General features: G+C 57.1%; 2 protein-coding genes across 6 annotated transcripts in view; both read right to left on the reverse strand.

Moving 5' to 3' along the window:
• Positions 1-13292, reverse strand: part of CRYBG2 (crystallin beta-gamma domain containing 2) — a 31685-nt gene extending 18393 nt beyond the window's left edge. Inside the window, exons 1-7 of one of the 5 annotated variants that reach the window (XM_034647128.1) lie at positions 13227-13292; positions 10850-10919; positions 8536-8777; positions 1436-4043; positions 950-997; positions 755-867; positions 462-591 (exon numbers count right to left, since the gene is read on the reverse strand). In XM_034647128.1, coding sequence (XP_034503019.1) covers positions 462-591; positions 755-867; positions 950-997; positions 1436-3988 — 2844 coding nt within the window. In that variant the 5' untranslated portion in view covers positions 3989-4043; positions 8536-8777; positions 10850-10919; positions 13227-13292. Of the gene's footprint in view, positions 1-461; positions 592-754; positions 868-949; positions 998-1435; positions 4044-4173; positions 4290-8133; positions 8497-8535; positions 9228-10849; positions 10920-12958 lie in introns of those variants that run through there. The other 4 variants (XM_034647118.1, XM_034647112.1, XM_034647121.1 and 1 more) reach the window with 4 other exon arrangements.
• A 1326-nt stretch (positions 13293-14618) lies between these two features.
• On the reverse strand, positions 14619-21691 carry ZNF683 (zinc finger protein 683). Its single transcript, XM_034647255.1, is given in 7 exon segments — positions 14619-14689; positions 14692-14998; positions 16053-16181; positions 17680-18371; positions 19780-19984; positions 20640-20764; positions 21613-21691. Coding segments are annotated over 6 exon segments (1512 nt in total). The 5' UTR covers positions 20754-20764; positions 21613-21691; the 3' UTR covers positions 14619-14624.
• Between the last annotated feature and the right edge of the window lie 4334 nt (positions 21692-26025).

The following is a 26025-nucleotide window of genomic DNA, read 5'->3' on the forward strand; positions in this document are numbered from 1 at the left end:
TGCCTGGCACGGTACCTGGCACACAGCAGACATTAACCAGCATCTGTGAGCAAGTGAACAAATATCCAGAGCACCCTGGGTCTGACTGTGGGCCTGAGACCCTGGGCCCAGGGGGGTGGGCTGGCACCCACAGCGCCTCCCACCCGTTTCTGTGGCTCTAACTGAACCCTTCTCCAAGTCCAGCTCAAATTTCCCCAGGCTGCTCTCCCAAGCTGGGGCTTGGCCTCTGTCTGCCCCCTGCTTCCCCAAGCCAGGCCGAGCACCCCAGAACGTTCTTCCCCAGGTGGGGCTCTGAGGTCAGGAATCCATAGGTGAGTCCATAGTAAGCCCCCTTCAGGCTCCTCGCCCACATGAGCTCTCCCGGCCATTCCAACTCCAGGCACCTGAGGCTGTCTCTGTCCTCAGGGCCTGGGGACTGGGGGAGATGGGCCAACATCTGGTGCCCACTCCCAACCACTCACCCGGACGACCCGCCGCAGGGAGCCAATGCCTTGGGTGCTCCACGCGGTCCCTGAGGCTCCTAAATCCATATCTCCTTCAGGCACGACCAGCTTCCGGCCCTGGAACTCTGGCTCTTCATAGAGCACCCAGCTGGGGGCACAGAGACCCAGGGTCACTGGTGGGGAGAGGATGTAGCCACAAAGCAGGATGGCTGAGGGGGTTTCTGCCAGGTGGGCCTTGGCACATCTCACTGCCCTGGCATCCCCCAGGTCCACAAGCAGCCCCCCGCCTCGCCCTGGCAGTCCGCACTCACCAGCCTCGAACCACCCTTACGGAGGCCACGCGGGCCCAGCCGGAGGTGTCGGCAGTGCCTTCCCAGACCTCCCTGCTCCTGCCTTGGCAGCCAGGCTCTGAGAAGAGGGTCATCTGGAGAAGACACAGAGAGAATCCTCTGGCCCTGTCCCCAGATCCCTGCCTCCTGCTGCCCCCGACAGCCTTCCCCCCTTACCTTTCCAGGCCTGTTGTTCAGCTTGCCCTGGATCTTCAGTGCTGGGCTCTGGCAGGCAGGAAGGTGATAAAAAGGCTTACGGTGTGGCCTCCTTACTGCCTCCCCACAATCTGTCATTCCAAGGTCCCCACATGCTCCCTATGGGCCCCACTCCCAAACAGTTGGTCCACAGAGGATGTCACCAACCTCCAGGGACCTCATCACCCCATCCCAGGGGGTGGGTGCCTATCCCTCCCCTTCCCCAGCTTCCAAGAGATCAGAGCCACTAAGCCCTTTGGGCTCCACAGCGCAAGGCTTCTGCTGTGTGACTAGGGAAACTGAGGCCCAGAAAGATGTAGCTTGTATAAGATCACACTGAACTAGACATCAGACCCAAGCCTCTGGCTCCTTGAGACTCTCTTCCCAGTGCCACAGTCCTCATGCCATTCAAACCCTGCCCCAGGTGAGGCCAGGCGCCCTCCCTTGCTCATCCAAGGCCTCACTCACCCACCCCTCGGGGGGCCGGGCACAAGCAGGCTTCTCTGACAATGGCCTTTCGCTGCAGAGCAGGGGCAGCTGTCCTGGCATCTTCCTGAGCCCTGGTGTCACGTGGGGTGGCAGAGCAGATAGTTTTGTGCCCAGGGGTTCCGAGGTGGGGGCCTCCTGCGTGGCGGGCACCAGACCACCGAAGAGAAGGCTGCCTCCAAGACGGGAAGCGGGCCTGCTCCCTGCTTGCCACTCTGGCCCCAGCTCTGGGTGGGGGCCCTTGGCATCTGCTACATGTTTCTTCATCATCTCCACAGGAGAACGAGAGACCTGGGGGGGCCTTGCAGGGCGAGAGTCCCAGGAGGGGCTGGGCCCGGCTTTCTCCTGCCTGCGTTGGAGCTTCTCATCGTCGCTTAGGTAGGGGTTCTCTAGTTCTTCCTCCTCCTCTTCCTCCTCCTCTTTTCCTTCTAGCGTGGGCGCCGCCCGGGGGCTGGGTCCCAGCACCCATGGTCCGGGCTGGTCCTCCTCGATGGCAGGTAGCGTAGCGTACATGGCCAGGTAGGAGGAGCGGGGGGCTCGCGGCAGCCGGTGAGTGTGGAGGATCTCTGGGGGCTCCATGCTCCGCAGGGTATCCAGGAAAATCTCCAGGTCAGCAGCCAGGGCCACCTCCTCCTCCCTGGATGTCTCTGGGAGCGTCTCGCCCTCGGCGGCGTCAGGGACAAGCTGGGACTCCAGGCTGGCCTCTGATCCCATCAGCGCTGGGGCAGGAGGGCCTCCTGGGCTGGGGGACACTTTGCCCCCTGAGGAGAGAGCAGGGAGAGCAGCATCCTGGACAATCACTTTCTGGGTGGAACAAGGGGCAGCCGGAGCATCAGGACCCTGGACAACCTCCTTTAGGGCGGGAGAGGAGATGGGGCTCACTTCAGAGCCCTCAACAACCTCATCCTTCTGGGGGGTCAGGATAGCGGAGGCAGTCAGGCCTCCAACAGCCTCGTCCTTGCTGAGAGAAGAAGCAAGGCCGCCGTTAGTACTGTGGACAGCCTCTTTTTGGGTGCGGGGGCTGCCTTCTGGGGCCTGGACAACCTTGGTTGGCTTGGGGGATGGGTCACTATGGACACCAGGACCCTGCACAACCTCTTCCTGGGTGGGGGATGGGTCACTATGGACACCAGGACCCTGCACAACCTCTTCCTGGGTGGGGGATGGGTCAGCATGGACACCAGGACCCTGCACAACCTCTTCCTGGGTGGGGGAGAAGACAGGGACATTTTCAGAGTCCTGAACAAACTTCTTTCTCAGGGAGGATGGAGCAAGAGGCTGTCCAGGGACCGTGTCCACCACCTCGCTCTTCACCTTGGGCAGGACGGTGGCAGCAGATGGATCTGTGAGCCCTTCCCCTTCTACAGAGGGCAGTGCCTGGGGCCTCCTGGGCTTGACAGTGAGCTGGGTCCTGGGGTGAGTGGGCACCGCAGGTTGCGCTGGGGAGTGGACTGGGTCCAGGGAGGGGGTACGTCTGGGAGAAGACAGTGACAGTGCATGGCCCTGGGAAATCTGGAGAGGGGGCTGGGTGGGGCTGGAGGCTTCCTGCACCCTTAGGACCTCAGGGGCTCTGGCGTCCGGGGCTCGGCTCTGGTCTCGGTCTGGGTGAGCTGCAGGGACATCCCGGTTCTGAGGTGGGTGAGCATCCTTGGGGATGCCTGCAGGGACCAGGGCCGCTCTGTCCTTTGGCTCTGCCGATCCTGTCTCAGGCAACTGTCCCGAGGCTGCGCCCCCTGTGCCGCCCAGACCTGAACTCCTTGGCACAAGAGCCAGGGGCCTGGGAAGCCGGCTGGCAGCCGGGCTACACTCGGCAGGTACGAGGTTCCTCAGCAGCTCCCGGGCTTGATTGCGGGTTGGTGAGCCCTCAGGCTGGGGGCTCACCACCACCGCCCGTACGGCACGAACAACATTGCGGCCCCTCGGCAGGGCCTCGCCCAGCAGCACCGGCCCCACGGTCACAGAGCTGTTCACCCGTCGCTCCACGTGCCCTCCCACCACCACGGTGGTCTGCACAGTGCGTGTCACCCGACGTTCCTCGAAGCTCCGGGGGCTCCCACTGATGAGACTTACACCGGGGTGGGGGCTTGGCTCACGGGGCCCAGACAGGGGCACCAAAATCTCAGTCCTGGCCATGGCTCCCGGGTGTGTTGGCTCAGTCCTGGGCTCTGGGGGGCTGCCATCAACCTGGTCTACGGCCTCATTCAGTCTTCCCACTGGCCTCTTCTCCTTGGGGAGCAGTGTGTACTTCTTAGAAAAGATGGGCCCATGGCTCTGGAAGCTCTTGGAGCCGGTCCCATCCTGGGGTCCCTGGTAACTTATAGTTGTTTCTTCCCGTGTTGCAAAGCCATTGACTTCCTCTCGACAGTGGCTGTACTGGAACCTCTCCTCCCGGGGGGCTTCTGTGTGCGCCCCCGACACCAGGGACACCTTGTGAAAACGGTGTCTCATCTCTTCCTGGGCAGGGAGCCGTCGCCTCAGCATGGCGCTCACCACTGAGGCCTCAGCCTGAGCCGGGGGCCCAGCTGCCTCCTCCATGTTGGGCCCTCGCAACCTGTCTTGAGGTGTCTTTGGCTCACTGTCCTCCAGCTCCCTGCAGATGGTGCCAGGAAGAAGAGAGACAGGGTCAGGGGGTGGTGAGGGTGGCTCTCGGCCATACAGAGTAACAACCCCTGCCAAGCTCAGGCTCGGTCACCCCAGGCAACTCATTTGACTTTTTGGACCTTTGTTTCTTCATCTGTAAAATGGGCGTGATACTCCCAGCTCTCCCACCATCTCCCCACTTTCAGATGATCCCCAATGCCAGGGTCCTTCAAGGGGGTGAAGCTGAGGCCTGAGCCTGGAAAGAGAGAGAAGGAAGAGAGCAAAAAAGCATATGGGTCGGACTCAACTGGTCTATGGATGGGGCTATAACTCTGCCCAAGGAGCCCTGGGTCTAGTCCTCCAGAAGCCAGAAACTAGAAAACCAGGCAACTGTTCTGACCCCATTCCTGACCATGATAAGGGAAGGGAAGGAAAGACCGGCTGTGGCCTCTGACAAAGCTGAGCTCCCCCTGACCCTATCGCTTACTAGCTGGATGACCTTGGGCCAGCCACTTCTCCCCTTCAAGCTTCATGGGCCAGGCACCTTGCTAACTGCTTTATGTTCATTGTCCTTCTGACTCTTCAGAAGAATCCCATGTATTTGATACCTCAAAGAATCAATTATAAACAAACATTCCCATTTTGCAGATGAGAACAAAAAAGGCTCAGAGAGATTAAGAAACTTGCCCAGAATCACACGGTGGCAGAGGCAAGAACTGAACCCCAACCCTAGGCACTTGACCACCATACTAAACTCCCTAATGTAATTATCCAGTGAACCAAGACTCTGTTTTGGAGGTTTACTTTTAAAGGGGGTCACAGTAGTCCTGGAGGGACCACCCAGCCCCTACTCCAACGTCCAGGTTGTGAACAGGACAATCCTATTCTCAGATCCCAAGGACCCAAGAGGTCAGGCTGTTTGTCCTCAGCCTCAGGGCCAGCCTGTCTTCAGGACCACGCCTCTCCAAGAGGCAGCCCCCAGGCCATTATAAGGGCAGTTAAGGCCAGAAATGTACCCCTGCACCTGGCTCCACTCCCCCATCTCTATCTTCTCTCCTGAGACGCTGGTGGAACCCAGAACTTTGATCCTGCTCTGTGGCCCCAGCAGTGACTCAGGTTTTATGAGGAACACAGATGAAAGGGGCTGAGGCCCAGGGAAGCCTGACTTGACTCCGGAACCATGGGAGCTATGACAGGGTCTGAGTGGCCCTGGAAAAGCCTCACGTATGGGGAAGGTAGGGGGCTGACATGAATCCCAAACCTTTCCCCAGACCAGAATTCCTGAGAGCAGGACACAAGGAGACACCTGAGGCCCTAGATCAGAGCCCTTTGCCCGAGGCCGCGACCCCCTCCCATCCTCACTAAGGAGCCCCGTTTTCTTCCAACAAAACTTTGTCCTGCGTGCTGGGATCCCTGCCAGGGAGCTTCACCCTCTCACTGAGCCCCCCACTGAGTTTCCTCTTTATTTTCTGCAATAATAATAACCAGGATTTCACTGAAATTCCCTGCCGCCGGGGGCATGAAGTGGCAGAGCCTGGGTTCTAAGTCATCCATTGAATGATTGATTCATTCATTGATTCAGTGCTAATTGTATTAGGTGATGACGTGCTGGACTCTGGTTTGGTTCACCCGAAGGTGGTATCCTAGGAGTCCAGGGGTCCAAAGAATTGGACATAAAAACAGGAACGGCATTTGGAAGGCCCCATTGGTTTTGGCAAAGCAACAAGAGAACAGCTTCAAAGGAAGCCACTGGTCATCAGATCAGACACTGTAAATGACCTCCCAGCAATCAAAATTCCACGCCTTTCTCAAGCCAGCCCAGCCCCTGAACAACACCCCTGACAGTCACTCATTCCATAAACATGTGGTCATTGGCTTCTGCTTGCACACTTCTAGGGATACAGAGGTCACCATCTGACATTGACCTGACCTATCTGTGGATAGTCATGACTGTTAGAATGTTCTTCAAACTATGCTGGAATCTGCCTGCCCATAGCTGCCCCCTTACGTCCTGGCTCTGAAGACACACCCCAATAACCCAGGGTGCCTCTCCGAGGCTAGCAGAAGTCCTCATCCCCAGAGCCCTCTCTTCTTCAGGGCCCAGACCAGAAATGGATCCATTGGCAGGGTGACTACAACCTCCAAACAAGGTGTGTGGGGCCGGGAAAGGGAGAGGCTGAGGAGGGGGCGGGGGGAGTGTGGGAAAGAGCCTGGCCTAACCCAACAAGTCCTGGGTTCTCCCCGCTTACCTGTGAGTCACCCCCAAACTAGGCCAAACCAGTCCACAGGCCCACAGGCCCACAAACACATGCTGCGTCACACAGCACACACCGACACCTAGACACCAGCACAGACCCACCGAGTCACACGGGCACAAAACCAGACACACACACTTACACAGACAGACACGGTCAGACACAGAGAGTTACACACACTCAGAGACACAGCGGACACACGAGTCACACACACAGAGAAACACACAGACACAGTGACACACGCCCCTGTGAACACATGTTCACAATACACACAGTCCACTCACAGCCTTCCTCCTCCTCTTGAAATCTGCCTGCACTTGAACGCAGACACACACGTGAATGCACACGTATCTTACACAGCCCCACGTGCAGCCCCAACTGTGTCCCACCTCCCCGCCCCTCCCAACATCGGCCAATCCTGACCCAGGGAATGCTTCCCCCAGAAAGGGGTCAAAGAAGGGTGACAGCCCCGGAGGTCCGCTTCCGGCCTCTGTAAGTGAGCCCCTAGCCTCCAGCCGGAGTCTGTCATTAGCTACCTCGTCCCCAAATAGCCAGGGAGTGGCAGGTAGTGCCCGAGTCCCCTCAGCTAAACCAGCCGCTTCTTCCTTCTGTCCAAGGCCTGCCTCCTCCGCCCACCTTCCCTCTCTCTGCAGCCCTTCTCTCCCACCTGCCCCCCCCCCAGCAGGTCTCTGAGCCAGCCTGGGTCCCACCTCTCTCTCTTCCGTGCCACAGGATGAGGTACCCTGACTCCTGCCCAGGGGCCTAAGCATTCCTGATGCTGCCAAATCCCCCTCCACGGGGTCGCTGAAAACCCTGTAAAGCAACCACTCAACCCTCCACGGGCGGCACAGGGCCAGCAAGGCCTCTGGGAGAGGCAGGAGAAAGCAGTGGTTAGAGCACAGGCATCCAGGTTCAAGTTCCGACCCCTTCACTGTCTAGTTGACTTTGGGCAAGGGATGTGACCTCCCTAAGCCTTAGTTTCCCTGCTGCAATGGGGGCGGTCAGCAAGATTAGTCCTGCCTCATGAGGCTTTCTGAGGATTTAAAAGAATTATGCGTAGGGGGCACCTGGGTGGTATAGTTGGCTAAGCACCTGACTCTTGGTTTCAGCTCAGGTCGTGATCTCAGGGTCATGGGATCAAGCTCTGTAAGGAATCTGCTTGAGATTCTCTCTCTCCCTCGCCCTCTGCCCCTCCCTCCCATGCAAGCGTGTGCATGAGCTCTCTCTCTCTCTTTAAAATAAATAAATCTTTTAAAACAATAAAAATTAAAAAATAAAAAGAATTATGCTTAGAAAACAAGCCATGGGACTCCTGGGTGGCTGTCAGTTAAGCATCTGCCTCCGGCTCGGTCATGATCCCAGGGTCCTGGGATCGAGTCCTCTGTTGCGTTGGGCTCCCTACTCAGCAGGGACCCTGCTTCTCCCTCTCCCTCTGCCTGCAGCTCCCCCTGCTTGTGCCCCACCCTGTCAAATAAATAAATAAAGCCTTAAAACAAAAAGCCATAAATAACAGCCACCACCGTCATTATTAGGAACTTTTCAGAGCTCTGTTTGAGCCCTAGTGCCCCTTCCTGGTGGCCCTAGAGATATCACCCCCTCCTCAGTGAGTTTTAGGGGACCCACCCGTCCACCTCTAGGCCTACCAGGCAGATTCAGGAGAGTTATTTCAACACAAATAAAAACCAAGGCTTGGGAGCCCGTGCCTGCTCCGTGGTCACCACCCCAGAGCCAGAAGGGACAATTACTGCTGCGACTGAGGCGTTAGTAACGAGCATCCCTGCTATTTGGGCGGCCCAGCTCCCTGGAGTTCAAAGCATGTCCGGTGACCACCTCCTCCTTCCTCACCTCCAGCGACCAAAGCTACTCCACAACTCAAGGCCCAGAGAGGCTAAGCAACTTGTCCCAGGACACGCAGGACTTTGGCCGGACACCTATTCCCAAGCTGGGTCTGTGGTGGGGATTGCTCAGGAGAGGGTGACTCTCCCCCATCCCGTCCATGACAAGCTACCTCAGGTGGACAGAGGAGAAGAGCGGCAGTAGTTCCTGGAGGGAGCCTGTGGGTGAGGGGAGGAAGAGGAGGGCAGAGCCGCGTGGGCCCCGGATGGCAGAGACAGTTCATGCTCAGGGGGCTGAATGAATGGGCCTTGAGTTGGAAAAGCCCAGAGGCCAGGCAGAGACCCAAGAGGGGGCAGCCAGGCCGGTGTCCCCTCCCGTTGTCGCCCCATGTGGGGACTGCCCTCTACTTACAGTCTGTGCGGGGCCCCGGGCGTCCAGTGGGCCTGGAGCTCCTGCTGCTGGGCTGTGACCTCCTGATGCGGCGGGGCTCTCAGCCGGGGCTCCTGGGGCAGGTCTGTCGGGCACCCCGTGATGGGGCGGGGCCCCTGGGGAGGCTCCTGCCAGCCCCTGGATTCCTCAGGGCCGCAGGGGTGGAGAGCTGGTTGGGCCGGTTCAGGCTCCCCACCCTCCTCCCCAGGTGCCTGTCCGTGCCCCTGGAGGGTGATAGTGATGTGGTAGCGGGTCCTCCTGGCACAGCGACACTCATGTAGGGTCTGGGCTGGATCTGGCAGGGCTGGCCCTGGTGTGACAGGCTCGCCCTTTGCCCCCTCTGCCATGGGGAAGGATGCTGGGCGGGGCAGCAGGTTTTCCAGGTTGCCTGGTGGCTCAGGCCTCAGAGGAAGCTCTGGGGCAGCACATGGGAGTTGCAGGCAAGGGCAGCCTGGGGTTCCTCGCTCCACACATCCAGGAGCTGTCACGGGGCATGCGGGGCTCTCCAGGCCCACGGAGGCATAGTTGGCCAGATCAGAAGCACTGCCCACAGCCGGCCTCTGTAGGCGCCCCAGGGGCTGAGGGGGCTCCCCTGAGCTGTGTCGTCTCCTCCAGAGCCAGGAACCACGGCTCCCTGCCCGAAGGTCCCATTCTGAGCAGCTGTGGGATTGGGCCTAAGGGAAAGCAGAGGCAGGGGCCTGGTGACAGCACTTCTCCCTATCCTGTGAGTACCCCTCAACACCCTTGACTGCCCTCCTGGGCACAGGAGAAGCTGAACAGAGCTCTGACACCAAGCAGAGCTGCCCTAAGGGCCACGAAAACTGGACAAAAGGGCAGAGCTCTGGGAAGGCGCTCAGCATTTCACTCACTCTCTCCCATTCTGCATATGAGGGAAGTGAGGCCCAGAGAGGACACTGACCTGACTAAAGTCACTCAGTCAGGGCCCAACTCTCAGGCCAACCGCCACCTTCCCAGGCATCCCCAGGCCTCTGGCCCTTTGGCAGCAGCTTCTCTGGGGATCAGGGGCTGCATGGATGTGCCTGGTACAAGTGTCTATGGTCTCTGCCCACTCCAGGCTTTCAGAGAGCTTGTAGCCACCTCCCCCACCCCACCCCCCGTACCCTTGAAGCCCAAGGCTCCCAAGCACACCTGGGACAAAGCACCTGGGCATAGAGATGTACCTGGGCCATGAGGGAGCCAGGGAAGAGGGTTCCCCTGAAAGTGGGACAAACTTAACCTCCATCTGCTATCTTCTCTGGGGCCCAGCCTGGCCGTGGGAATGAGGGGAGAGGGCCAGGGATCCCAGACCTATATGGACACTGCTCCCCAAACCACTAATTTTCAGGGACAGGCTTGTGTCCTTGGCAACAGAGGAGCCAAGTCTGGGGTCAAAAGTCCTCCTAGCAGGTGCCCTTGATCCCAAATACCTCAATTTACTCATCTGTGAAATAGGTACAGCCTCCTGCTTCCCAAGGGCTAAATACCTCTAAAGACAGGAGGGCACCGTGATTAATGTGGGGGCCTGGAGCCAAGCAATCCAGGCTCAAATCGCAGCCCTGCTACTTCCTAGCCACAATCTCAGTTTCCCCGTGTGTCAAATGGGTATGATGATAACAGTACCTGCTTCCTGGGAGTGCTAGGAAGATTGTATGAGATAAGCCGTGCGGAGTAACCAGCACATAATGAGTACTCAATTAACCGCTAGTAATTACCAAGGGTACTCAGGACCACAGACACATGGCTGCTTGAGCCACCTCCAGAGGAGGACTTCCGCTCCTCCAAAGGAGGACACCCTGTCACTTTTCAAGCCACGGCTCAGGTCCCCACTGAAGATGGGGAAACTGTGGCCAGAAGGTTAAACCACCGGCCCAGCTTCACCCCTGGAACTCCATGCCAGGAAGTGGGGAAAAAGGGCCAGAGAGGAGACAAGGTCAAGCTAAAGGAGGGAGTGTAGAAAGGGGGCTCCTGGGCCCAGGCCCTGGCCCTCCAGGCTTCCCCGAGGGCCTGAGCATAAGGAAGCTCAGGCTTCCAGCGCATCTAGGCCTCTTGCTGGATATTCCACACCCATGACTTTCTTTCTCACCACAGCTCTAAGCGGCATTATTGTCCCCATTTTGCAGACAGGGAAACTGAAGTGGGGAGTGACCTGCCCAGGGTCACACCGTGAATCAGTGGCAGAGGGAGGATTAGAGAACTCCAGGTGCCTGACTTGTAAGTCAGGGTTCTCAGGGCCTGCCCGGCCCCTCCCAGAGCTTCTGAACCCCCTCCCCTCCCGCCCCTTCGGATTCTCTCTTACCTTGAGGCTGACATTGCTGGTGCTGCCCAGGCCCTGGGCCAGGTCAGGGCAGCTCCGGCCACCCCAGGGCCTAGGAAGGAAGCACAGGGAAAGGAGTGAAGTAGGCTCCTCTCCTCCCACCCTCAGACTGGACCCTGGGGCCCTCCCCTACTTCTCTCAGGGCACACAGGCAGGCTAAGCTCCTGAAAACTTAGGAGTGGGGCAAGGTCTACACAGCAGCCTCCCCTCTGCTCCCTCCCCTAGCTGTCTACTCTTAGAGAGAAAAAGACAGGGATGAGCTTGGGACAAAAGTGGGGACTAGGTCTGTAGCAGGACCAGAATATAGAAAAAGGACAGTATCTCAATAATTCAAAAGCCTGTCATTTGCTGAGGCCCTCCCCAGCGCCAGGCCTAGCCTTAGGTATGGCGCTCATGTGATCTCCTTCGAGCCTCACAATAATCCTAGGTGGATATTATACCCCTATTTTTCATAAGGAAACTGAGGCCCAGAAAGGTGAAGTGACTTGCCTGGAGTCACACAGCTGGTAAGTCTTGGAGTAAGGACACTAGGACCGCCCCATTCCAAAGGCTGGTTGCGCATCATGGCACTAATGGGGGCAAGATGGGGAAGTGCCTTGACTTCCTCCCCTGAGCACCCTGCCCCCGAACCCTGGGCAATCAGTAGGGATCAGAGAGGCCTGGGCGGCCTTAGTGCTAGAGTCCCATTCCCACATCTGGTGAAAACTGAGTCCAAGCACACGCATGGGTTCTATCATCACGTTGGCCCAGGAGCACGCACAGTCCCTCCCCTGTCCTCTCAACCCCTGACTCACCGGCTTGCCAACCCTGCCTCCTCTCAAGTGAGGAAAGGGAGGGGCAGGGCCACCTGGGCCTATAGGGCAGGTTCCTGCCAGACCCGGTAATGGGAGAGGGCGTGTCTTCCAGGTGGGGGCGGGCAGGGCAGCGGCAGGGTGTGGGTACCCCCTGGGGCACCCAGGCTTCCAGGCTTTCCAAGGCGGCTAGGCCCTCCCCTCCCCTCTCTCTTTGGTGTGAGAGAGAAGTACAAACCCCTCCTCTCCCTCTGCGCCTGTCCTCAGGTACCCCACCCCTCCCCTGGCTGCTAAAGACAGCTGTGTCATGATAAGATCAGAACAAATTGCCTGGTAACTACATAGATACACAACATCCCATGCCTCCGAGCACATTCCATACTCTTTTCAGATACGGGGCCTGTGAGCCACCAGGGTCCTCTTCACTATCCCCCTCGCAGCCATTCAGCTTTCCGCCCAGAGCCAAACTTCCACTTAGACAGTAGCTACCAGGGAATGGGCTCAGAGATTGGAAGCAATTTGTTCAAGGTGACTAGGCCGGTGGCACGTAGGGTTAGGATGGAGCTCTGGCCCCCTGGCTTGCTGTCTTGAAATCTCTCCAGGCCACAGAGCAGCCCAGCGCTTCAGGATACGGGCTCTGGAGTCAGACTGCCTAAGCTCGTAACCCAGCCCCACCACTTCCCAGCTGTGTGACTGGACAGGTGACTTCACCTCTCTGAACCGCCATTTCCATACCTGAATCACATGAACTACCTGCCTCACCGAGCGGCTGTGAGGATTAAATGAGATAATCCAGGTGAGGCACGAGGCAAGTGGCAAATAAAGGTTTATTGTTATTATAATTGGGGATGAAAGGGGAGGTCATCCTGACATCTAAGGGCAGATGCAGTGGGGTCTAAGCAACTCAGGTGCCTGTGGAGCTCATGACAAAGGGAATTTAGACCAGAGGGAAACTGGCCTGTGATGTGACAAAGTCCACAGGGGCAGGAAGAGCCCCTACGTTTGCCTTTAAATTGTCTAATTGTCTCCCAAGAGGAAATCATAGTCCACGGGCAGCCACCTGACTTCGGGAATTAGAAAAGTTGTTCTAAAGTTTCAAAAGACCGCAGGTACTTTCTAAAGACCGTGTTCACATTCATAGACCCAAAATCGTAGTATACGGACACGTACATTTTTATGCTCTCAGACACTCATACACGCTTATTTGAACATCCACTACCCTCTAACATACGCGCGCGCACACACACACACACCCCCCTAGGGCCCAGGGGCCCCTGCAGCCCTCCTCCATCCCCCTCACCTATCCCGAGCTCTGGCCTCCTCCGGGGTCCGCTTCCTCCGGCGCTCCCTCCGGAGCCCTAGCCTGGCCAAGCCGCGGGCCAGGCGCGCCCCCAGACCCCCGCGCCGCTCGGCCATGGCAAGGGCAAGGCCCCGGGCTCTCGGGCACCGCAGCGCTCCGGGGCCGCGGGGGCCACCCGGATCCGCTCCTCGACAGAGCAACGCCTTCTCCGGCCCGCCCCCTTGAACAAACAGCCGCCCCGCCCACCCCGTGCGGGCGGGAGACTGACCCAGAGGCTGCCCTTGCCCCAGGACATCGGGTGCACTCTGCAGGGGCCGCTCTGCCTGAGCCCCACTTCTCCCCGCTCTCGCCTTGTTCTCCGCGCTACTTCTTTAGGCCTCGGGAGGCGCCAGGGGCGCACAGGGTGCCGGCCGCCGCCCAACTGGCCTTGCACGAGGTGGGCGGGAAAGAGGAACCTCGGGCAAGCGGGGACCCGGAGGCGGGACTGAACGAGGGACTCTCTCCCCCCGAGGAGGAGGGGCTAGAACGTAGGGGAGCGGTCAAGACTGGAGGGGGCATGATCTTGTCGAGTGGGTGGGGCCTCGCCCGAGTGGTTGGCCTCTGGCGCAGGGCCAAAGGGTGACGGGGTGGGCTTTAAACCCGGACCTTGATTCCTGGGCGGGGGAGACCAAAGGCGACCCCGCCGTTGTCGGGACGCGGTGGGCTCCTCCCGAGCGTTCTGTCGCGCGCTTCTGGAGAGCCTACACACAGCGCGAAGCTCGCTCGGTCCCCGGGAGGGTTGGGGCGGGGGGAAGCGCTCTCAAAGCCACGGGGGCGCGAACGGAGCCCCCTGCTGGACGTTGGCCAGTTATTACTATTTAATAATGTAACCGGGGTCTCCTGCTTCCCAGCCAGTGCCCTTTCCCACCTGATGCTAACTCCCGAGTCCCGAGTCCTGGGGGTGCAGAACGCCTTGCACATCTGAGGGGATCCTCTGGGACTGCAGGGAGAGAGGTCACTAGGAGGGTCCTAGTTCCTCAGGTTCTCTTTGCCAGTTCTTCCCTCATACTCCTTGTAGGGTCTGTACGCCTCCCCCGGACTCATACCTCCTTAGCCCTTTGCCCTCTGTGGTGAGTGGTCCTGGCACACGGGACGACCTCGTGTTTCTGGGTCATGAATGGACATTGACCTCCTTGTGTTCCTGCCCCTCCACCCTCACGGGGGGGGTGGGAGGGCCCTCAGATCCTGGCATGCACACCCCACCTGACCATGGCAGGGAGTACCAGCAAAGGAGGCACACTGGCTTCCCAGTAACTGTGAGACAGGAAGGTGATGGGAAGCCCCACACACACATCTGGGCAGGTGCTGTAACATCTGTTCAGGAAAGAGAGCGATGTGGCCAGTGCTTGGCAGAACAGTCTGCACCATGCAGAGTCCTGGAAGGCTGGGCTACCCATTGGCAAGCTGAGATTGGAGGTCCAGGTCCCAGACAGGGAGGAGCAGGACCCAAATCCAGCCGGATGTGGATGGCTGCAAGCACCCACCCCATGAGCGGGCCTCACAGGCTCTCCCTGGCTGTGTTCCCTGACCTGCTTTCAGGTGAGGTGTGAAGTCTGACAGATACACAGTGGCTTCTCCCACTACTGTTGAAGTTCCGGAGGGCTCCACTTGCCATAGAGAAAATCCTTTAATTGCTCTGCTCCTGCCCCCTCCCCAAGGCAGTCCTAGCACGAGGGCTCAGGCTGGCTGCCCAGACTTTCCCCCAGACGCCAAGGACACCTTGACCTTTTCCAAATCCCAGCCCGTCTGCCTCTCTGATGGCAGTGCCATGAGATCTAGGGCTTCCTGGTGCCATTGGGCAAGGCAGGCAAGAGACGCCAGGGGCAGGTGGGTGTGAGGTAGGCCGCAAGGCCGTGGGCCGTGCAGGCTGTGGTGCAGCTTCGGGTGAACGTGCCGGGCGAAGTGCCGTGGACAGACACTGCACTGGAAGGGCCGGGCCCCCGAGTGCAGGCGCACGTGAGTCTTGAGGTTGCTGGAGCTGCTGAAGCGCTTGTGGCACATCTGGTGGGAATGGGCACTGGTGTCAGCTCTGCCCACCTGGCTGGCTTGGGACTCTGCTCCCCTTCCCCACCCCGGACACCCCCCCCCAACACACACCACCACCACCACCTCCCTGTAACGCCAGCCTGGAAGCTTTTCCCATGATTTCTCACTGGGACCCATGGTGTCTGGCACATTGGAGCCAGGCAGACCTGGGTTAGTGTCCTGGTTCCTACTCCCTGGGCGACCTTGCATAGGTGACATCTCCTGTCTGAGCCTTGTTATCCTTATTGGTAACATGTGACTATTACTACCTAACCTCATAGGTATGATGGACTGAATGAGATCATCACACAGGACCCTTAAGCGTGGGCCTACAGCTTTCGTGGGCGTAATGAACATTTACAGAGAGCTGCCACATGCCAGGAATTGGTCTCATAGAGTCTCCCCCGGGACCCTGGAGAAGCATGACTAAGTCCTACTATAACTTCTCTATTACAGTGAGAAAGCAGAGGCTCAGAGAAGGAGAGCCACTAGCCAAAGGTCACACCAGTTGGAGGGAGAGCTGGGATTTGAACCCAAGTAGCCCAGACTTAGAACCATGATGCTTCTTTCAAGTTTGCCTCTGTAAAATGGGGAAAGAATTCCTGCTGTTCTGACTTCCTGAGGGATGTAGCAAGACTCAAAGGGAGAAGGAGCTAACATCGAGCTGACATTATCTGTAGCGTTTGCGTCCTTCGCACACATGAGGCCTTTTACTTATCCAGCAAGCCTGGGAAGTAGGTTACAGGTATCCACTCCCCAAGACTCCCCAGCTTTATTATTCTCCTCCTGTAGACATACATCTCTATTCCTCACTCCAGGCCTAGGGAGACACCTCCCCAGTCTCACATTCTGGCCCTTCCAGGCTGACAGGGGTCATTTTCACCTCCCTCCCCGCCTCCAGCCTTGCCTCCGGTCCTGTCTCCACTTGTTCAGGGGCACTGGGGAATGAAGGCCACGGGTGCCATCCCTCCAGGGGCCTGGAACTACTCACCAGCCGCAGGAGTACAGGGGAGGGGAAGGAGGGTCTCACCAGGCATTCATGGGGCCGCTCCCCGGTATGCACCATGTGGTGCTTCTGCAGGTGGGCAAACTGGGTGAAGCTCTTCTGACACAGGGCACACTGGAACGGGCGCTCCCCACTGTGCACACGCAGATGGACCTGAGCCAGGTGTGGGAGAAAGGCTGCCGACTGCCCGGAACCGTCCAGCAGGGCCTGGGATCCTGTCTAAATCTCTCCCCATGTTCCCCCAGGACCCTTATTTCGCATCAAGGTTTCTCAGTCCCCTTGCTACTCCATCACTGCCCTCAGGGCCTCTCTTCCATTCTCCAGGATACCCTCAGTCTTTCTGGTGCCCTGTGGGAGGGGAGGTGACAGTGGTCAGAAGGCTGACTAAGGGATGGCCCACATATATATATCCCGAGCAGTGCTGCTCACAGGGTGGTCCAGGGGCGCCTGGCTGGCTCAGTCGGTTAAATGACCAACTCTTGGCTTCGGCCCAGCTCATGATCTCAGGGTCGTGAAATTGAGCCGGCATTGGGCTCCATGCTTATGGTGGAGTCTGCTGGGACGCTTTCTCCCTCTCCCTCTGCCCCTTCCCTCTGCTCTCTCTCACACTTTCTCTCTCAAATAATCTTTTTCTTAATTAATTTATTTATTTGAGAGAGAGAGAGAGCACAGGCAGAGGGAAGAGGCAGAGGAAGAGGGAGAAGCAGGATCCCCCCGTGAGCAGGGAGCCTGATGCCGGGCTTGATCCCAGGACCCCGGGATCATGACCTAAGCCGAAGGCAGACACTTCACTGACTGAACCACCCAGGCGCCCCCTAAAATAAATAATCTTAAAAAAAAAAAAAAGTGTGGTCCACAGACCAGCAGCCTCAGCACCACCTGGGAGCATGTGGAAAATGCCGATTCTCAGGCCCCGCCCCAGACCCACTGAATCAAAATCTCTGGGACTGGGACCTAGAAATCTGCATGTTTCCTGGCTCTCCAGGTTTAAATCTCATTAAAGTTTAGGAACTCACACCCTGGAGGACCCTGAAGGGTCGTTCCTCAGCAGCCATAACTTCTCCTCAACTTCAGTGTTGCCTACACGTGCAGAGACCCCCATCTTGGCTGACACACAGACACCGGCCGGGGTCTTGAGGATGATGGCCGAGCGGCCACACGCTGCTTTGTAGCGGCCCGCGTGGAAAAAGCTGGTTGTCACGTCTGTGACCTAGACTCACTAAAATCTACCCACTCTCCTACTGGACCTTCAAACAAATAAGCAAGAGGAGGCTTAACTGGGGATCCAGAAAGATGGTTGTTCAGGCAAGAGCTTTGCACTAGACACTGAGAGGCTAATATCAAGGCCTAACGTGACCATCCAATCAAAGTGACCTGGGCAAACCCTTCCCTCAGGTTCCCCATATTTGACTGGAAGGTGATGCTCTCACAGACAGTCTCTTAGGGTGGAGAGGACTTTGGTGAGGCCATTTTGTCCTGCATCTCCTCTCTGCAAACATGACAGTGAGGGGCCAAGTGAGCCATCCCAGATCACAGCCTAGGGGCTGCCCAGGAGTTGTTCTAGCTTTAAGGTCCTTGATTCTGGAAGCAGGACAGGAGGGGGTCATGGGCAGATGCTGAGGGGAGCCGCGGAGCCCCGGGGGACAGGTACCTTGAGGTTGGAGAGCTGCCTGAAGTTCTTGCTGCACACGTTGCACTCGTACAGGATTTTGCCGTTCTCTTTCTTCAGCGGGTAAGGCAGAGCCGTGGTGCCTGGCCGGGAGCCCACTGGCGCCCGCCTCGCTGGAGCCGCCCTGCCCACGCTCTTTGGGCCTGGAGAGTAGGTCCTGGCCGCTTCAGGACCTCGATTCCAGGCCTGGGAAGGTTGGCTTTGGCCAGAGGCTTGGGAGGCCCCTGGGGAAGAATACGGGGTCTCCCTCTGGGCAGTGGGGTGCCCAGGCTCAATGACAGTCATCAGCAAGCTGGGCATAGCCACGGTGGGGCAGGAGGGGCCTGGGGGCAGCATGAAGAGGGGGGGACCCTGGACAGAAGGTGGGGCCCCATAGGTGAGCAGGTGAGGTGGAGGCAGAACTGGATACGCAGGGTAGAAGGGGTGGAGGCAGAATGGGAGTTCTTTGGAGATGGGAGCGGGCAGCGGGCAGGAGCAGACAGCCAAGGGGCTGGGGCTCTTCCTGTTCTGCCAGCGGGTTGGGGAAGAGCCGCTGTGAGGAGAGAAGGATGGGCAGAGTGCCCCCTCGCCAGCTCTTTCCTGCTGCCTTCCCCTCTTGTCCCTGCTCGCAGAGTACTTGGCCGTGAGTTTCTCATCATCCGCGGAGCTGGCCTGCAGCCCTGGTGGCTGGTGCTCTGAGCAGGAAAAGAAAGATGGTCAGGGCCCTGCAGCCTGGGGGAAAGTTCTGCTCTCCATCCAATCGGGCCTGCTAGCTAGCTTGGCAGGGGGTGTGGGGGGCCCTCTAGCCTGCAAGCCTGTTGGACGACGGGGGCAGGTGTTTCTCTCTCTGGGCCTCCCTGCTCTGCCCTTGCCGACAGAGGTGCCTAGTGTCTGTGCAGTGCTCCACAGTCTTAGGGAGAGAAAATGATCCGAGAAGCTTATTAGACAACCAGGTGGAAAAGTCAAGTAGGCAGTTGGATGAATTGGTTTGCAGTTGGTTAGTTGGTTAGTTAGTTAGTTAGTTGGTTTGCAGTTTCAAGGAGAGCTCCAAGCTGAAGACATACATTTGGGTGCGAGAGGCCCTGCCTGATGAGACCACCTAAGGGTGAGCGAGAGCTGCTGTGTTCAAAACTGGCAGTCACTTGACACATGTGATCCCATTTCAGTTCATTAAAATGAATTCAATAAACATTCAGCTCCTCACTCCCGTGAGCCCCACTGAAAAGGCTGGGTAGGTCGCCAACTGCGCAAGCACAGCGGGTGTCCCTGGTTGCAGGAGGTCCTGTCAAACGCGCTGCTCTCCAAGACGCAGGCAAGAAGAGGAGAGAGGAGACTGAAGCGGGGCTGGGGAGGAAGAAGGCTCTGGACCGAGTTCCGGAGCCCGGGGATGTTTAGGAGGTAAGGAGAGAAGAGCTAGCAAGGGAGGCGGAGAAGGGACAGCCAGGGAGGGGGGAGATAAGCTAGGAGGACGGAAAGTGAAATACTAAAAAGAAAACATGCCACGGAGTAGATGTCTGCTTGGATCCTCATTTATGCACTCGGCTAGCCTCACTGAACGGCTTTTCTCTCTGCTCTGGGGAAGGGAAATGAGGGCCATGGCCACATAGTTCCCGGCGTCAGGAGGTCCCAAGTGTGTAAGAAGCAGTGCACTACCATGCAACAGCTCTAGAACAGGCATAGTGTGAGATCCTGCTCTCGTGGAAGAAGAACCTGGCCCCAGTGATGTGGCTGAGGTCCCAGAGCCAGAAAGGACAGAACCAGGACTCCGCCCTCTGAGGGCTCCCAGTCAGCGCTCCGCTCTTATAATAAGGACCTCTCTAGCTCACACATTCTAGGCAGACAAAGTGCCCCCCTCAATCCCCGGGACTTCAGCTACACCTACTCCAGATCTCCCTGCCCGAGAAAGCCCCTGTCCAACCCCCTGAAACCACCCCCACCCCCCAACACCCCCCCCCACCAAGGCCAGAACTCCAAACCAAAATGTGGAGGTAAAGCGTGCCTGAGGCTCTGTCCGGCGACCCTGGGTCCCCTCCCTTTCCTGTCCTGGAACCTAAGAGTCCTCTCCTGCCTCCATCCAGGTGCAGCCGTCTGGCCTGGGCTTACTTGTGCTGGAGACGTCGCTTCTGAGACCCTGCGGGGCTGTGCTCAGTGGTGTCGGCTGCAGGGCGCACAGGTATAGGTCCAGGCCCTGGGGACAGGTCAGCAAGGCAGACCTGGCTGGTGCCAGTGGCAAGGGGCGCAGCCAGCTGGCACAGGACAAGCCCCCGATATCCACTGTGTCAGAGAGCGGCCTGCAAGCTGAGAAGACCTGGAGGGCAGGAGGCAAGAGGCTTGGGGGTGGGGGGCTAGGGTACCTGTGTCCCCGGGATGGTCCCAGCTCTAGTCTGGTTTCCAAAAGGAGAAGAGAAGCTAAGAGCCTCCCTCTACCACGTCTGCTACTAAATGGCTTCTCCATCCCTCAGCTGAAAATTTCTTTCCTCAGGGACTTTCATGCCCATCCCAGGATTGCCCTCCTCCTACCCTCCAGAACCCTTCATCTACCCCTGTTCTCTCTCCTAGCCTCCCTTCCTGACCTCCCTGGCCCCACTGTGTCTCAGACCATCAACTCTATTTTGAATGGAGCCAAGATGAACTCGGAGAAAATACTCATCAAAGACTGTAAGCCCCCCAAGATGGCCCTGGGATCCCCTCCCCCTAAGGCCCAGGCCATGGTCATACAGCCAAGCGTCCTGCAGGCTCTATCCTTTCTGATGCCCCAAAGGAAGTGTCTGGCCCCTGGGGCATGGGAGAGGGCCTCTGGCACCTCAAGGGCACATCTCCACAATGTGCTGGGTGGGGTAGGGATGCTCAGGCCCAGGGGACAATGGGAATCTCCTCCCTACAGATTTTCCCCCATTTCATCCTGACATCCTCTCCCTTCCATAATCAGGCTGACTTCAAAGAGGTTGGAATTCCCTCCTTACCTGGTCGCCTTGGCAGAGCTGGAAGTCCAGGCTGGAGGACGGGGAGCCCCCTGTCCTCCCCAGAGGCTTAGCCACGTGGCAACAATGGAAGTCTGGAGCAGATAACCCCTTCATGCCCCTACTACCTGGGAAGACAGGTCAGTCACCGGTGAGCAATGAAGGACCTCCAAAGAGGAGCCTGGCTTCTAGAGCTGGCCCTTCCACCAAACCAAACGAGGGTTGGACAGGCTGTTGTGTAAGGACTCAGTACTGACATTTAGAAGCCAGTGATGCTCTCCCTTGGTAGGTGCTGGAAGAGGACTGAATGGAGACAATCAGGGGTAAGGAGCAGAGCTGGCCTTACCCTCATCCCTAGGGAAGAGGAGAGAGAGGAATGTCCTCATGGAGGTTATTTCTAAGTGAACTCAGAGACCTGAAGGAACATTCCAGATTTCCTGGAGGACACCAAGAATTGAGAAACTGCTCTGTTCCATGCTGGGAGGGACTTCTGCCTCCATGACTCTACCAACCACAGCCTCCCCACCAAGGGGTACCTTTGCACCCTCGATCATCCACACAGCCTTTCTGGGCAGCTGAGAAAGCCCTAGGGTCCTGCCACCCAGTCTGCCCAGGCTCAGCTCCCTCGCCAGGAACTGTCTGAGAGAGTAGGCCAAGAACCCTCTGGGTCCCCTGACTGGCCTGACAGGAAGATGCCCTGATTCCCCTGCTGTCCACTCAGTTAGCACCCCGCTTCTCCATCTTCTTTCCCTGAAGGCCACACAGCACAGGGACCACCTCAGCTCAGCAAGTGCCCCAAGGTTCCTTCCCGTTCTCCTCAATAGCCACGCGTCTCCCCTTCTCAAGCGCACCCGGGGCCCTAGCACATTCACTCGAGTACCTCAGCTTCCAAAACCCGGTCTCCTTTTTCTCTTCCCCGACTCCGCCCAACCCTGCCCAGCAGAGGCTCTTCTCCTGCCTGCATGAGGCTCGTCACCTGGCTCTGCACAGGTTCCCTCTGGGGGCTGCGAGGAGGTGGGCAGGAGGGCAGCCACTGTGGTTGGGGCCCCAGTGAGTGTGAGAGATGACAGGAAGGTGTTACATTTGAAGTTGCCACAAATAGGAAGAAGGGGGTAGGCGGGGAGGCAGGGGGCCCTGCAAGACCTGAACAGAGGGAGCCGCCTACCAGCCCTTACCCACCTGTGGCAACTGCACGGGACAATATGCTGATTTGAGCCACCATGAAGCGGGGCTGCTGGAATGTCAGTGTGTGGAGGTGGGGTGGGGTGGGGTTTGCTACGTCTGGTTCTCAGAGAATCTAGATGGCTGAGTCCAAGAGGGACAGAGCAGGGCTGAAAGGCTGCAGCTGGGGTCCCTCTGGAGATGGGGGCCCAGCCGAGAGAGGCAGGCCGTGATGATGACGGCGAAGACAGTGTTGGTGATGCGGGGACAGGAACGGGCACAGATACACACAGAGCAGGCACCACAGAGGACATGGGATGAAGCAGAGAAATATGGTCTCACAGAGCGGAAGCCCAGCAGGCAGTAAATACGCTTGTCTCATTCTTGTCCCAACTCTGGTCTGCTTATCCCGAGAAACCCTTTCTCTAATCCAGATGCTGCACTGAGGCCCCAACAGGGACAAGAGGTAATTCAAGGACATTGCCAAATGCTGGGAGGGCATGACGAGATATCAAAAGAGAAGCTCCATTAGCCAGGAAGCAGCTTTTTAGGCCAAGCATCTTCATTATTTCTGTGAGCAAGAAAAGGTGACTTGTTTCTGGAGACTCAAATTCTGCCCAGTCGGTGTGTCTGTGTCACACAGTGTCTGGCCCAGTGTGACACAGCCCCAATCAGTCATCAAACTCCACCCGGCCGTTCCATCTAGGTGGTCTGGAACACACAGGACATCTTGGCCCCTCCGCCATGGGCCGGGGGCATGGTATCCGTGTTTCTCTGCCAGCCCAGCCCCTGGCCGCTGACCACCTCCACTATGGCCTCCATCACTTCCTGTCATAATTGTCTTCCCGCATAACTTACTCCTGCGTGTCTGGGAGAGTCTCAAGGACAGGGACCACTGTCCACTCATTTTTGTCTCCCATGCAGACATCCGTTGGGTCTTCTGGAGGCCCAGCCTATGGAGCTTTTCCCCCACATGAGTCTGGAGGGAGGCAGAAGGCAGCTCCCACTCTAAAAGCCAAAATAAGACATAAAATCTTAAAAAAATAATAATAATAAAAACCAACATGGCCACACACTGAATTCTAACCTCCCTGTCCCAGCACATGCTGCAGACACAGGACATGGACCAGGCCACTTGGATGGCCCTATCCAGACGGGATCAGAAGTCAGTGGCCCTGAAGTGGAAGTCAGTGGAGACTCCACTCTGTACCTGGTGCCCCTTCGGCTTCCGGGGCAGCAGAGGAGAGAAAGCGGTTCAGAGGAGGCGGCAGAATCCTCGCAGGGCTGCTCCCGAGCCGTGTGGTCCTGGGCCTTTCAGCTTGCCCTGATCCAGACTGTTCTCCAGGCCTGCCTCTGCAGCCTTTCCAGACATTCTGTGAGTTTCCCCAACAACTTTTAAATGGACTTACTTTTCCTAAATCCGCCTGAAATGGTTTCTATAGCTGAAACCGAGAATCCTGCATAATATATGCACAGGACAGAAGATGAGGCAGAAGGGCTCAGTCTGGAATAGTCAAGGGTCTGAGGTTAGTTACCTGTACACACGGCTTCCTGCCTTTCCCAGATTAGCAGAGGACCTCCTCCCACAGCACCCCCTGCAGTCTCGATCCACCGAAACTCCATGCACCAAAAACTAGGGTCCCCCAGCCTCCAAGGCCACAAGACTGCCTCCCCTACCACCTTCCTGGAATCACAGGGGGGCACCCACAGAAGGCCCCGGTCTCATCACCCGAGGAAGAGTCACACACGTGGTTGGCTTCCATCTTCCACCTGCCAACTCCACCCCCTTCTGACATCATACTCTTCTCCCAACTCTCAAAAAAGTCCAGACAACCTCTTGAATAGAAACAAAAAGGGAAGCGGCCTTGGAGATTTCTGAATCTCCAATCCCTGAAAGGAATGTCCTGGGAGGTGGGCTGAGGGCACAGTCCCTCAAGTTCCTGCCCCAAACAGCCTCTACCTGCCAACCCTTTCCTTGCTCCCATCTCCTGGGCCCTGCTAGGTCTTCTGTCCTGTCAGCCTCCGGGCCCACTACCATGTCATTAGCCCAACTGTGATGTCCCCACCTCTGACATCCCTGGGGTGGGTGGCACAGGCAAAGGACCACAGCCTCATAGCTGGGGAGCCTGTGTAGATGCCTGGACCCAGATAAGAGACGCAGGCCAGGCCAAATCCTCAGGGAGCAGAGGGAATTTGGGAAGTGCTTGTGGAGGGGAAATAGGGTGCAGGGCCTTCCGGAGTCAGTGGGAGACACCAGAGAGAACTCTGACAAGAGCTGGAGGGCTGGACAGAGGTCTTCAGGCTCCCGGCTCATGCACACTTACTTTCTTCCTCTTTCTGTTAATGGCAAAATAAAACGCACTAATGGTAAACATTTCAAACAGCAGAGAATAAAAAGACAAAAATGGAAGTTCCCCTCCTTCACAGTTTCCCCGAAGCCAAGGTGAATTGTTTGGGTTTATGCTTCCAGACATTTCTGTGTAAACCTACAAACAGGTAAGTGAACTTTGTAATTTCAGTTTTTATGCAACATGGATTTATACGATACATATACTGTTGTATAGCTCTCTCCATCCAACAGTCTACTGTGGCCTCCTGCTTTTTCCTGACTGCATAGTGTTCCTCTGCAGGGCTGGACAAACTGCATTCCTACATTGTGGACTCCCACTGTTTCCCTGCTCCACACAAGCCTGGAAAAGACCTCCATATGGAAGTAATATGCGGAGTGACTAAGAATATTAGCTCCGCTGGACTTAATCCCAGCTCTGCGACCTTATGGCAAGTCACTTAACCTCTCTGTGCCTCTTTCCTCATCTGTCAAATGAGGATAATAAGAGTACTTGCTTCACAGCGTTCTTTTGAGAATCCCTCAAGTTAATTCATGTAAAGCCCTTAGAACAGTGGCTGGCCCAAAGCAAGCACTTGACAAATGTGGGTTAATGTTAATATTGTACATCAGTCTTTGCCTAGTTAGGCAAGTATCTGCAAGTCAGCTTCCTTTTAGTGTTAAAGTTGTGATGAATGTTCCTGGCTCACTTTGGAAGACCAGAATTGAGCATCCCACTTGGAAAGATTAACTACATTCTGTGTTATTCTTTAGTCCCTAGTTGGAGACCACTGCACTCACCCGGCGCTGCCCTGCCCCCACGCCAGTCCACACACCGCAGTAATTATAGCCTTTGGCATTTGGGCGCTCACCATGGGCCAGGAACCCTGCAAAGCATCTTGACGCGTTTTGCTTAACTCAGTCAGCCAATGGCCCTCCAAGATGAATGCTTTTATTCTGTTTTACAAGCAAGAAAACTGAAACTCAGAGAAAGAAAGTGACTGACTCAAGATCACATGACCCAAGTTGGAGCTGCCGTGTCCCAGAGAGGAAGGAGAGCTCAAGGAAGAATTACTAGAGGGGCACCTTGAATAGGTAAAAAGAGCCACAAGTGGTACAGTAGAGTCTGGATTCCCTTCAGGACTATGAGAACTATGTCTCAGGCATTGGATGAGTTGCTGGGAATATATCCCATGGGAACATGACCTAGACCCTGGAAATTCACAGCGCAGTTACCAGAAGGCTGGCTGGCTGCTGCTGAAATAGAAAGTGGGATGCAACTCTCAGGGCTTATTATTAGTAGAACAGGTGTCGAGCTGGCTCATGCAGTAAGAGGGAGAAACAATGGAACCAAGGCAAATGCCCTACTTCCTCTTTGAAAACCTCAAAAGCTTCTCCAATCCACAACCATGGCCACCTCCAACCTTGAGGCCAGCCAGATGAGCTTCCAGCTCACCCTGGGCATGGGTCCTGGAGCTCTGTTGCATAGATACTTTTGAAGGACAGCAGGTAAGGATTCCAGGTCAGGAGGGGATCAGGGACTGCCATTGGTTCAGAGGGCTAAGCAGCTGTGTGGGATGTGACTCTGGACAGGGTTAAGGGTGGGGAGTTCCAGGGGCGCCTGGGTGGCACAGCGGTTAAGCGTCTGCCTTCGGCTCAGGGCGTGGTCCCGGCGTTATGGGATCGAGCCCCACATCAGGCTCTTCCTCTATGAGCCTGCTTCTTCCTCTCCCACTCCCCCTTCTTGTGTTCCCTCTCACGCTGGCTGTCTCTATCTCTGTCGAATAAATAAATTAAAAAATCTTTAAAAAAATTTTTTAAGGGTGGGGAGTTCCATGCTCTCACCTCACTCTGCTCTGTGGTTGACACCTCCTTCCCCCTGCCTGACACCCACTTATCTCA

Source organism: Ailuropoda melanoleuca, chromosome 2 (assembly GCF_002007445.2).
Source record: "Ailuropoda melanoleuca isolate Jingjing chromosome 2, ASM200744v2, whole genome shotgun sequence".
NCBI lineage: Eukaryota > Metazoa > Chordata > Mammalia > Carnivora > Ursidae > Ailuropoda > Ailuropoda melanoleuca.